Raw genomic sequence first — 12,124 nt, forward strand, 5'->3', positions numbered from 1 at the left:
AAAAAGTACTGTGATTAAATTTTCAGAAAATCAATATCAACCGTGATACCTATGAATGGATTTTATTTTATTTTTATTTTTTTTTTTTTTAAAGGATTTTTTTGGCTCTAGTGGCCTTTATATGACAGTTGCTTGACAGGAAGGGGGGTCAGAGAGAGCAGGGAATGACACGCAGGAGGGGGTCCCAGGCCGGGAATCGAACCTGGACCCGCTGCAGGTGAGGAACTATAGCCTCTGTACATGGGGCGGGCGCTCTACCCACTGAGCTAAACACCGCCCCGATATGAATGGATTTTAAACTGCCTTACGATTAATCGCTACATCCCTAGTTTACAAGCTATTCATCTGGTCTGTTATCATTATCTCTCCGACTCGCTATGTGGGGCTGACTGAAAGCGGATCGCGGGCGCATAAAGGGACATCCACGGAGTCCGTTCCTCCTGAATAAGTTTGTGCCTTTATTCTGTTGTGTCTTCACCTCGGTCTTTCTTTTTCCTCTTGATTTGCCGTGAAGCCGCTGTGCCAAAAGCCGCGATGGAAACTTCTGCTGGAATATCTGCCATGGGACTGTCCCTACTCTCAGATTATGAATGTGCATAGACTTTTAACAAGCAGCTCGAGCAGCCAATAGTAATGCTTAAAACAGCTCATGGAGCACTGTGTTGGTAGAAAGATCTCTGATTGGCTGAAGTCCAGCGTCACGCTCCTGGAATTCTAAAGCTCATTTACAGAGCCAGGAGAAGGAGAAGAGACTCACTGTCCACTCAGAACACTTTGGATTACAATATGATCAAAGATGATTATGGGTTTTTGACCAAATAACACAAAAAAAACTTTCATACTGCAGCTTTAATGCATTTTCATTTCCAAGTTCCAACATATTGCACACCACAGCTGATTAGCCGACACTGCATATTCAGTGGAAAACATGCAAAATGAATTGTGCGCTTGACTGCGTGGGGTGAGTGGGTGCAGGCAATGTCTATCAGCACACGTTTTCACAGGCACAAATCTTTAGTAAATCTGCCCCATAGAGGGATATTTTACAACAAAATAATTGAAATACTTTAATATTGTCAAGAGTTGGACAAGAATCATTATAGAACAGTTAATCTTGTTTAATTTGATTGGACAACAGAAATTCCAGGAGTGCTGATATAGAGCAACAACAGCACCTTATGAATCATATCCCTCCGCTGTACAGCTGATCTAAATACCATTAATTACCAGTACATCTTGGGCTACACAGCAGAACACTGTGCGCTCTCCACTGGTGGAACTATTTTTGTTGGGGGAGACAAATGATTAAATAAATAAAGAAATCATAATCTCTTGTCACTTATTCCTGTTAACTAATAACTGTTGTATAAAAGCAATATGACACTCGAGGTGAAGTGTTGTGCTGAGATATCATTACTGGTGTGATTATCTAAGGCACGAGGCTGAATGCCAATATTTCACCACAACAGCACTCCCTCTCATGCGATATTGCTTAAATGAACAACACTATTTTTCTATTCTGATTTTCATTCTGAATAAATAAGAGTGATTTTCCATCCTTAGTCTGACATCATCGTTTCATTTTAGGTAACATTATTTACAAAGATGATGTGATCTATGAGCTCTACATGTAACATTCAATATCTGTTCCTCTCACCACTGTAGGGTTTCCGCTGCTGATCAGTTGTCCGACTTCGTGAAAGATGCCTTTACAGTTTATGCTTTTGTCCAAGGAGCCTCTCTTCACGATGACAGCCACAGCAAGCAGGATCTGCTCACGGACATATTTCTGCACACTGAAGGACAAAAAGGAAATGAGCGACCATTATAGCCCCTCAGCAAAATTCTACAAGAGAAGATGATTCAAGGAGGCATTTTTTGTTGTTGTTACTTTGGTCTCTGTAAGACGTATGTGAGGAGAAATGTCCGGAGTGACTCGATGCTCGTCTTCTCTAGGAGGATCCACTCCCGTACCACTGCCTCCATGATTGCTGTGGCTGCCTGGAACAACACATAATCCACCTTGCTGGTTTCTAGAGGGGATCATGAGAAAAACAAAGATTAAATGTGAATGATGTTGATAATTTTAATGGTGATGTACATGCACAAAAAACAGTGGATTACAGGTTGTAAAAAAGAGACTAAGTGTACAGCAAATATCGTCATTCTATGCAAGTCCGATCCTTAACCAACATGAACTGGTTTAAAAATAGTCAGTATCATCAACATGAAGAAATGCACTGACTTCTGAATAAACAAACACTTATGTATAACATTTGTTAAGTTGTATTTTCTTACCACTTGAGTAACTCCAGTCTTAAGCATCATAATACAAAACACACAATTGAAGTCTCAAACACTCACATATGAGCCACCCTCAAGACGCACCATCACCATGACAATAAACAGAACGACCCTGCTCCAGCTGTGATTGGTCAAGTGCTCAAGTTTTTAACATTTGTTTTGTAAATGGCAGATTATAGCACATATCCTATAAAACTGTGGCCCCCAAACCACGGGCCATTCCATCTAGGCTAAATTTCCACAGACCCACAAGGGAAGGGATTGTGCGTATGTCTCGCGGGGACATGTAGCCTAGGCACGTCAAAGTAAAGGAGATGTGAGCACAAAAGCAGAGGTGACAATTTTAGACATTCCTCTACATACAGTATGTAACAATGAATCAAAAAATTTTAATACTAGTCTTTGTGGTCCAGTACAAAAATGGTGCATAGACCAGTACTGGTCTGCAGCTGGGTGACTGGCATCCACTACTCCAAAAGACAGTCATTTTTCAGGTGTTTTATAAATAATTTAACATAATTTAATTTAGTGGCAGGTTAGTCACAGAAAAATTATGATGATGTACTAACTCGAAACCACCAAAGTTGAGAGCAGATTTGATCAAATAATAATATAACTGATTCAGAAACAGAATACATTTTTGTAATTAACTTAAGTAAATCAGTTCTATAACTATCAGAACAGTCTAGAATCATTTTAGCCTGGCTGTGGTTCTATTTTATCATATATGAATATGACAGCTTTAGCATAACGTACATAATGTATTAAAACAAACATGAATATCACAAAACTTACTTAAAAAGTCTGATAAGTCTTATAGACATGAACAATTTATCAGGTTAACTGGCTAATGTTTTAACAGAAGCTATATACTGACATATATATATATAATATCTGCAGCTCACATTAAACAGAAAAAAAGCACTGCAAGTAGGCTTTACACAATCAGGATTTTTGGACCGATCACCGATCAGTGAGTTAAAAAAAAAAAAATCACCAATCTGATCATATGAATTCAGGTTTTTTTTTAGGTACCGACAGATTTCCTTTGGTACTAGCTGACACAGATTCCCATAAAATCAAACTGTACCATGTTTCTGGACGTAAACGCCGCCTTGTGACTGTGAGGGGGCAAAAGAGTTAAATAATTTTCATGCAGGACCTGTGTGTGTGTGTGTGTGTGTGTGTGTGTGTGTGTGTATGAATGCCCTCGTCGCTCGACCACTGTGCAGAGTGAGGGAGCGTGTGAGACCGGAGCAGATCGATTATAAGCTGTCTGCCGTTTTCAGTGAATGGCAAAATAAACATTGCAGCTGTTAAATTAAACCGGAGTCCCATGTCATTCACAATTACTGCTGTCAAGAGAGTTGGAGATGAAGTTGTGGAGGCAGACCACACTGGAACTACCTGAAGCCTCCATCAGCATTAGCATTAGTGGAGCAAAGACATATTTCCTGACTGTGGCATCGCAAAACCCGCTGTTGCTTATAGTCCATATTCACAGGTGCACATCGGAGGTGGGGCGCACACACACGTACACACACACTTCTGTGTCCAGCAGCTGAAACGGACAAAAGTCTCTGGTATGAAAGCGAAAGTAAGCAGGAAAATAAACAAAAGAAGCGCACACGCACAGGTTGCTCATAGGTTTAAACCTTTGTGGACAAATGTGTGTGAAATAAAGCTGTGTCATGCAGAGCAAACAACTCTCTGGTGTAAACAAGACTATAAAACTATGCAATGGGAGCATCTACTGTACATAAAGTTTCATCACAACAATGTCAGTGATCGGATTGGCAAATTAAGACATTACAGCCAATCACATTAATTGCATAAAATGCAAAATCGGCCGATCCAATATAGCCAATCAGATCGGTGTAAAGCCTATTATTTACCTCAAGAGTGACATTTATGTGTGTATGTTAGCTGAAAAACAACAGTGACTTTTTTATGGATAACAAAAAGTTTAATTTGTTTGCTTGATTTCAGTTTGAGGCCTCAAACTATACAACTAAAACAACTAATTAGTCATTAGTATGTTTCTTGCTACTTATATTTGTGCTTCATTTTATTTGCCATTTTATGAATTGAAATGTCATTATTTACATTAGGTGCTAAGCAAATCCAGACAATTAAGAACATTTCTAAACCGATCACATTAATTGCATAAAATGCTAAATATGTTTCATGGAGTTTAAATAAGTTCAGAGTTACCCAAGATGTGCTTGCAAATAGCAAAAGGAGATTTCGACTTCCTGAAGGAGAGGAACACATGCTCTGCATGTTGTCTCTGTTCTGTGCTGACCATGGACGGCGGTGCCTGCAAATCAGAAAGCACATCATCAGACAGAGGAGGCTTGATTTCATTAAAATCACATTTACAACATTCATACTGCAATAACAAGAGATTGCTCTGAGTGAGTCTTCAATGATGCAGTAAAAACCACAGCCTCGGGCCATTTTCACAAGTTATGTTTCAGTAAAATGTAATGAAAGACATCAGACAGCTGAGCCACCAAGAAAGCTTGGTAAAAACGCAGGCCACTGGGCAAATATACTGTAGTTCCAGGTGAATACTGTGGAAAAGAGGCCTGTTTTGGTCTAACAGTCAGGGTAAATGATGGAAGCTGTTCCTAGAGAGGTAGAAATAACTTTTTCAGTAAATGGGGTGTTAACTTATTCAATCACTTATGGTGTTCTTTTGCTGTTGTAGGGTTGCATTTTCCAGCTGAGGCAGAAGTGCTAAAATTAGACAAACATTTTTGTTTGTTATATTCACCAAATGCAAAAGTTTTACTTTTGCAAATTCGTTATAAGAACCAGATTGGAAACTCACTGGGCTGATTTGGATAGCTGGGCCTTTTGCTTATAAACTTACATGATTCCACACTTTTTTCACAATGATTGTTCAAAACTTTTCCAAAATATTTTACCAAATTTCCATGATGTAGTTCTGAAGCTCCAAGATCTTTTTTTGCTTATGCATTTCCTGGGTTTTAGCGCATGCCAGCTGAAGTGATCTTACCTATGCACAGTTTCATAAATGAATTTGCGACATCTCGTGATCACCGCTCAATAATGCTGCCGGTATGCAGCACTTTCACTTTGAGATAATGCTTAACATCTTTGGGGTTTAACATTTTTCCAAAACAGTTCAAATATTTCAGGTTTTTCAAATTCCATAATTTTTCCTGGAATTTCATGACCGTGGGGACCCAGTTAACATTACAGTGTTTTCCTAATAAGCAATTCTCCACTTCCATATATGACATGTCAACACAAGACATATGGGGCACTGCCTTGCGGCTTGCGACCCACAGTATTAGCATTTGCATGTTATATGTGGTTGTCTTTTCATGTTTTCTTGGACGAAATGCAACTGCAACCGAATTTTCCCGCGGGGGTGAATGAAGAATTCTGAATCTGAATTCTTAAGACAGTGTTCCTTTTTCCTCTTACAACTTTAACCACACAGAATTCTGATTTACCGTTAATCATTTAACATGAACGACTGATATTTAGTCTAAGAAGAACATCAGAGAAAATGTTAAAAGGCTGTTTGGTTGTAATATCAGCTTCATTGATACTATTTATTCTTGACTAAAGATTTCCTGATCGCTCAGCTGAAGCTGAGCAAATATTTAACAACATTTCAAGGATCTATGATTGGTAAAATTGTGCCAATCTCCACCCGATCTATGATTAAGTCAACTGGTAAAATTAATTGGCTTGCATCCAACCTGGAGGGGAGCAAAAAAAGAAGGAAATTAGCAGCTTTTGAGATTTTGCCAGTGATGGAGAAGATGAAATGTGGAACCACTGTCATGTGCTTCAGAAAAGAAGGTGTCGGTTTCGAACATTTATCCAATCACATTAGTCTCCATGTAGTGATTGGCCTTCCTTGTCTTTGCTTCCAGGCCTTGACGTGTGATGTTATTCTGATCTCGTCTCCATGTATGGCCAATCTATCTCCATTTCCTGTCTGTTATTTCTTGTCCAATTGGCTTCTGCTTTGTTCTTGTTCACAGGTCTTTGTTTATTTCTTTATTATCATTAATTAAAATGTATTCTTTGCCACAGGAGGGCACGAACGAGTTGATGACCAAACCAGCACTAATCATCTCCAACCTGGACCCACGGCATTAACTGAGGATTTTCTCCAAGGGAAAAAAGAGCCACAAAAGCTAAACTCTAGGAAATCTGTGCTACTGCTTACATTGAAGTGGCCCCTGGAGATGATGATGATCCTGTAGCTGCCAGTGAAGAGACAGGTGGTGCTTTGGGGACAGCAGAGTCTACTGCCCGGACTGGAGCTGCCACGGAAGAGTTCTAGTAGTGCTTGGCGATATGGACCAAAACTCATATCTCAATACTTTTTTCTCAAAATAGCAATATATACGATATTAATCTATAAAATTTGAACTCAATAAAGTCTCATTAGAAAGACAATTGTGCATTCAATTTGCTACTGAAAGATGCCACACAGGCACATTTATTAACAAACAGTTGCACAATATGTGTCACCTTTGGCTTTTTATCCTCTAAGGGACAGCACGTGTGAGTGAGTTCTGTAGTATGGCTTGTTTAGATGAAGGTCTGGGTTAGGACGCACTCAGTATGTAATATATCTAACTTTGCTATTCATGATCTGAGAAGTAACGAAAGCAGTGACTCCTAAAACAAGTATTTCAATACAAAATAAGCTATAAAAATATATATCTCAGAGATATGTTAAAATTGCAATGGACACTGCTTGACTGCACTCTATGAATAACATTAAATAATTGTATGATGTGATTTGGACTGTGTGATTGTATAAATATAAACAAGTAAAACATTTTTTTGATATATCTCGATATAGGCAATATTGTCATTTTGCCATATCACCAAAATAGAAAATGCGATATATCTTGAATCACAATATACTGTCCAGCCCTAGCTTCTAGGAGATGATTACAGCTCTCCCGAGCAAATCAATGGTTCAGACTCTACAAGCAGAGGTGGACGTTTACATGAAACAGTTTACCCACACTGAATACTAGGGGTGTCCCGATCCAATATTGATATCGGTTCGATATCAGCCAGAAAACAAATATCGGATTTTATCGAACTGCATCTAAAATCTCCGATATATATTATATTTATTCAATTGTATAACACTGTAGATATTATGTTGAAGGTTAAAATGTCTGTAAACAATAGGTTAATAATAAATGGGTCAGTTGTTCTCATACCTACTGGTGTTGACTATTGTTCTCTGTTTGAGTAACATCACTTGATCAAGCCTTTTCTAACATTCTACACCACAAAATAAGTAATAAAAGTATGCATGATTCGTGCTAATATTGGATTGGATCAATATAGGTATCGGCCAATACTCAAGGCTGCAATATCAATATTGTATTGGAAGTGAAAAAGATGTACTGATCCACTCCACTGCGGTGATGGAAAATCAAACATTTATGCACTTTCTGAGGAGGCCATTCAAGCCAAGCGCTACCTCTACATTCCCGGTACATCAGTGCTCTCTGAGCGTGTAGAACAGACTCTGCACAAGGCTTACCTGAGGACATGTTGAAACTTCTTAATAAAAACAGGTTTAAAATAAAAATAATAAAATAAGAACAATGAAGAGAAATCAAATGCAGCCATTCAGCAATGCAGGCATTTGTCCATTCAGCAGTGCTGCATGTGTGTGATTTTCCTGTTTGTGTTTACTAGTTAAAGATGAAACTCATACAGAAAAACTTTTTTTTTCATTAAAGTACTTTTGAATGGGTCATTCAGTCTGTGACTGACACTGTCTGACAGTTTGTGGTTGCAGTTTTATTAAACTTACTCTTATTATACCTTATAAAAACGTATTGTAGTGGAATTGTGCCGTAGCAATAGAATAGCTGAGTCGGTGTGACTGTCATTAATGCGCAATAACGCACATGTGCACATAATGAGCGTCAGTTATATATATATATATATATGTATATATACATATTAAAGAGCATCCTTATTACAAACTGGTTACATAACTGAAAGTCCTAATTGGAAATGACAAAACACAATACTTAACATGAATAAACTATATATATTGTACCTGCTGTCCTCTAAGGGCTGGATTAGATGCTCTGAGGTACCAATTTGGACCGCCGACCTTTAGTTTGATGTAGTTATTAGCTTGTTGGTGCTCCTAATGTTTAGGCTCACGGTTGTGTTGAACATCATATTAATCTGACTGGTAGTTTGTGCTCACACAGAGCAGTGACACGTTTATTCCCTCTGTTCTGTTCGTCGATTAATCACTGTTGACTCGCATGGGTTTGTTTCCTAGGCGGGATGCAGACTGCGCCACGCGCCGCTCCGGTAAACCATTAACCGTGTGGAAACGACCAAACCAGAACCGACAAACACACACAGATACACACACGGCACTAAGACCGGTCCACAAAGAAGAATAACTCACCATTAAAACTTTGGCAGCGCTTTCCAGCTGGGTGATCACTTCTGAAGCACCGACCGCCGCCATTATCGTCCCTCTGTGATGACGTAGTTTGCGCCCTTCTTCTTCTGTGTAGTTTTACGCATAGACATATACACATAAAAATGAGATGTGCCTCGATGCCGGCGGCCATCTTGCCTCGGGCAGCTCTCTGACAGAATCTCTGGAACCAGAGGGAAGGTGAGTTATCTGCCGAACGTAAATACTTTAATTTCGCTAAAATCTTGACAGATTTGCATACGGTTTTGCTTTCTTACAAACGTTTTTAACGTGGCTACAGTTATGGATGTTTTCAAATGTTAAAATTGCAGCTTTTCTTTTCAAAAAACGACTTAATCATGCAGCATAGTTGTGTGAGGCTGAGACCATCAGATTTAACTTGTTAAAAAAGTTTGTTAAAGACAGCTTACGTTATGATTCCTATGGCAAATTGCGAAGTTATGATTGAAGTAAAGATGCCAACCTACAGATGCTCTAAAATTCATAGTTCTGTTGGAATCAGAGCTCGTGGGATCACCTTTCACATGTAACATATTACAGTACTATGACTATATTTAGGATAATCGTCAGTTACTTAGTGGAAGTATTACAATACAGGTCCTGTTACAAAGGAACAGCGGGGCTGACATAATAGAATTGCATGATTGTTGTTGACACAAGGCTTTTTAGAATATGTTGGTTTACACAATTACTGCATGTTTTTTTGGACACATTTTTATAGCTACTTTAATTCAATTCAGTGCCTTTAGTGTCATTATACAAAGTATAACAAGATTTGGGAGCTTCTCTTAGATTCAGTGCAGAACATGCTAAAAGAATACAAACATTACAGTTATGGGAAAAATGCAAGTTAATCAACAATGTGGTTATTCTTACAGTACATACACACAATTACCCCCAAAATATGATCATTTAGGTGTGTGTATTGCCTGGCATCTGGCAATACGATTAGTATCCTGATACATAGGTCACGATACAATATAAATACTATATATCCCGATATTAAAGTATAAGGAGATTATTGCGATGACTTGACAAACAACTAATCTGTAAATGTATACACCATGAGAACGTTATGTATGAAAGATATTTTATTAGCATATTTTACACTCAAAACATTGGTTTTAACATGCCATGCACCAACAACTTAAAATAAAAAAATAACATATAATCTGCCTGTGGCTTTTAAACCAACTTTGACTTTAGTGCAACTTAACTGAGGTATATGTCTAACAACAAATAAATGCAGGAAGTTAGTACTTTGTTTTTAGAATTTATTGAAAAAACACAAGCAGGTCAACATGTCCAGGTTTCAGGGCACTTCTTTGTGCAGTTACAATGTCTCCTGCAGTGGAAAAGACTTTCTGCGTTACATGAAGGTTATTTATTTATTTATTGAATTTTTTAAAAAAAAATTTTTTTAATTAAAAAAAAAAAAAAAAAAAATCAGTATGGATGCATTTAGAATCGAACCAAGAATTGTGCGACGTAATATCGTGATATATTTCAGAATCTTTTTTTTTTCAACACCCCTAGTATTAGGTGTATTCTTACCGTTAATGTAAAAGGAAATGAGGATTGAAGATGTTGACAATAAAAAATAAATAAAATATATCATGGTACATTGCTCACGTTTTTAAGTTTTCCCAAAACCAGAGAGGGGAAGAGAAGTGGGAACTGGCCCTAAGGAGGAAGGGGTTTTCTGCTCAGAAGTATGCCTGAATAGTCTGTGCATGGGGCTCCTTCTGTCCCATCAGTGTTTTGACTTTTTGTTTGGTTTTACAGGACTGATCTTTGCACCACACTTCCCTTATACTTAATGATTTACACAGCACTCCCATTACTTTATATTCTTCTTTAGTTATTGTTAATCCTTATCATGTAATACATATTTATTATTATTGATTTCATTTATTTATTTATTTATTTTTGGATCATTTCTTATTTCAGTCCTCAATGTGTATACCTCCACAGTAGTCTAGTTATCTATAGAGGGATTTACAAATGCAGCATTTCTTGATGTACATTTGTAAAGTGAAATCTTGTACCTATTTTTTTTATTGCAAATAAATGTCACATTTACATAATATTACTAATATGATACCATATTTTGAATTATTACTTGTTTAAACTAAACATGTAATAAATCACATTATTTTAGAATAGTAGTATTATTCCCATAGTAAAGTATACATATATCTCCTGTTGCCATTCTGTAAGCCGAGTTTTCGTAGCTTATATATTGATTTGGCATAAATAAGTTGCGTGTGTGTTCATTACATCTATCAGAAGTCCAATGGGGAAATAAGTAGGTCATTCAAAACTATTGACCGGAAGTGTAATATAATTATCCATAAGTGCAGTGGTATAATGACACCTTTAACCTTTATAACCGTTTGAAAATTGGTAGAAAATTGAGTTATTGATTTTTAAAAAGTACACGCATCACTACTACATAATTATGGGCGCGTGAGCTGACCGGGACAAGATGGCCGCCAGTGCGGACGTGCGACTTCATTGGCCGACAGCGCGGACGAGATATCTAGAGTTTATATATATATATGTCTATGGTTTTACGGCGGTTGGCCTCTAGGCAAGGAGCATTGTGGGATAACGCACGCGTGCGCGCGTAAACACAATCCACAAATATATATATATTCTCTCCAGACAACACAACTTTCATTGATGTATCTTATCTGAATCAACAAGTAGGGCTCTCGAGTATCACGCATTAAACTTGACATATGACGTAGGGTTGCCAAATTACAGTCCCATAAAATACGGAATTGTCCTTTATTTGACTATTAAATGTTGTCCCGTATTGAATAAATGCAGAAACGCGATTTGTTCAGTTTTTTTAATAAATGTCAAAAAAACATGTCTGTCACACACACGAGAAACTATTTATGGAATTAAAATATAACATCAAACACTTGCTTGTGCAGATCCTGGTAAGGTAAGCAACCCCCCCCCCCCCCCCCCCCCCAAAAAATAAAATAAAAAAATAAAATAAAAATAATCTCATTTTGTAAATAAGTGGAAAGAAACAGTAGTGCAGTGGTTCCCAACCTTTTTTGGATTGTGACCCCATTTTGATATCAAGAATTTCTGGTGGCCTCAAAGACGTTTTTTTTTAAATTCGTTTTTAATCATGTTTGGGTTCAGATATATTTTTTAACTGAATTTTAGGTCAAATAGATTTATATTTCACAAAGTGAAAGTACAATACAAAAAAAGAGTAATAGTTTAAACATTTAAAAAAAAAAATCTATTTAAATTTTTCAGAAATTTCAGGTGACCCCATTTTAACTCCATGTGACCCCACAT

General features: G+C 37.5%; 1 protein-coding gene across 1 annotated transcript in view; it reads right to left on the reverse strand.

Moving 5' to 3' along the window:
- Positions 1–8,883, reverse strand: part of xpo4 (exportin 4) — a 62,912-nt gene extending 54,029 nt beyond the window's left edge. Inside the window, exons 1-4 of the mRNA XM_028435845.1 lie at positions 8,762–8,883; positions 4,519–4,624; positions 1,892–2,033; positions 1,658–1,796 (exon numbers count right to left, since the gene is read on the reverse strand). Of these exons, the coding sequence (XP_028291646.1) occupies positions 1,658–1,796; positions 1,892–2,033; positions 4,519–4,624; positions 8,762–8,824 (450 nt within the window). The 5' untranslated portion in view covers positions 8,825–8,883. The remainder of the gene's footprint in view (positions 1–1,657; positions 1,797–1,891; positions 2,034–4,518; positions 4,625–8,761) is intronic.
- Positions 8,884–12,124: the final 3,241 nt, after the last annotated feature.

This window comes from Gouania willdenowi, chromosome 21, assembly GCF_900634775.1.
Source record: "Gouania willdenowi chromosome 21, fGouWil2.1, whole genome shotgun sequence".
Taxonomy (NCBI): Eukaryota; Metazoa; Chordata; class Actinopteri; order Blenniiformes; family Gobiesocidae; genus Gouania; species Gouania willdenowi.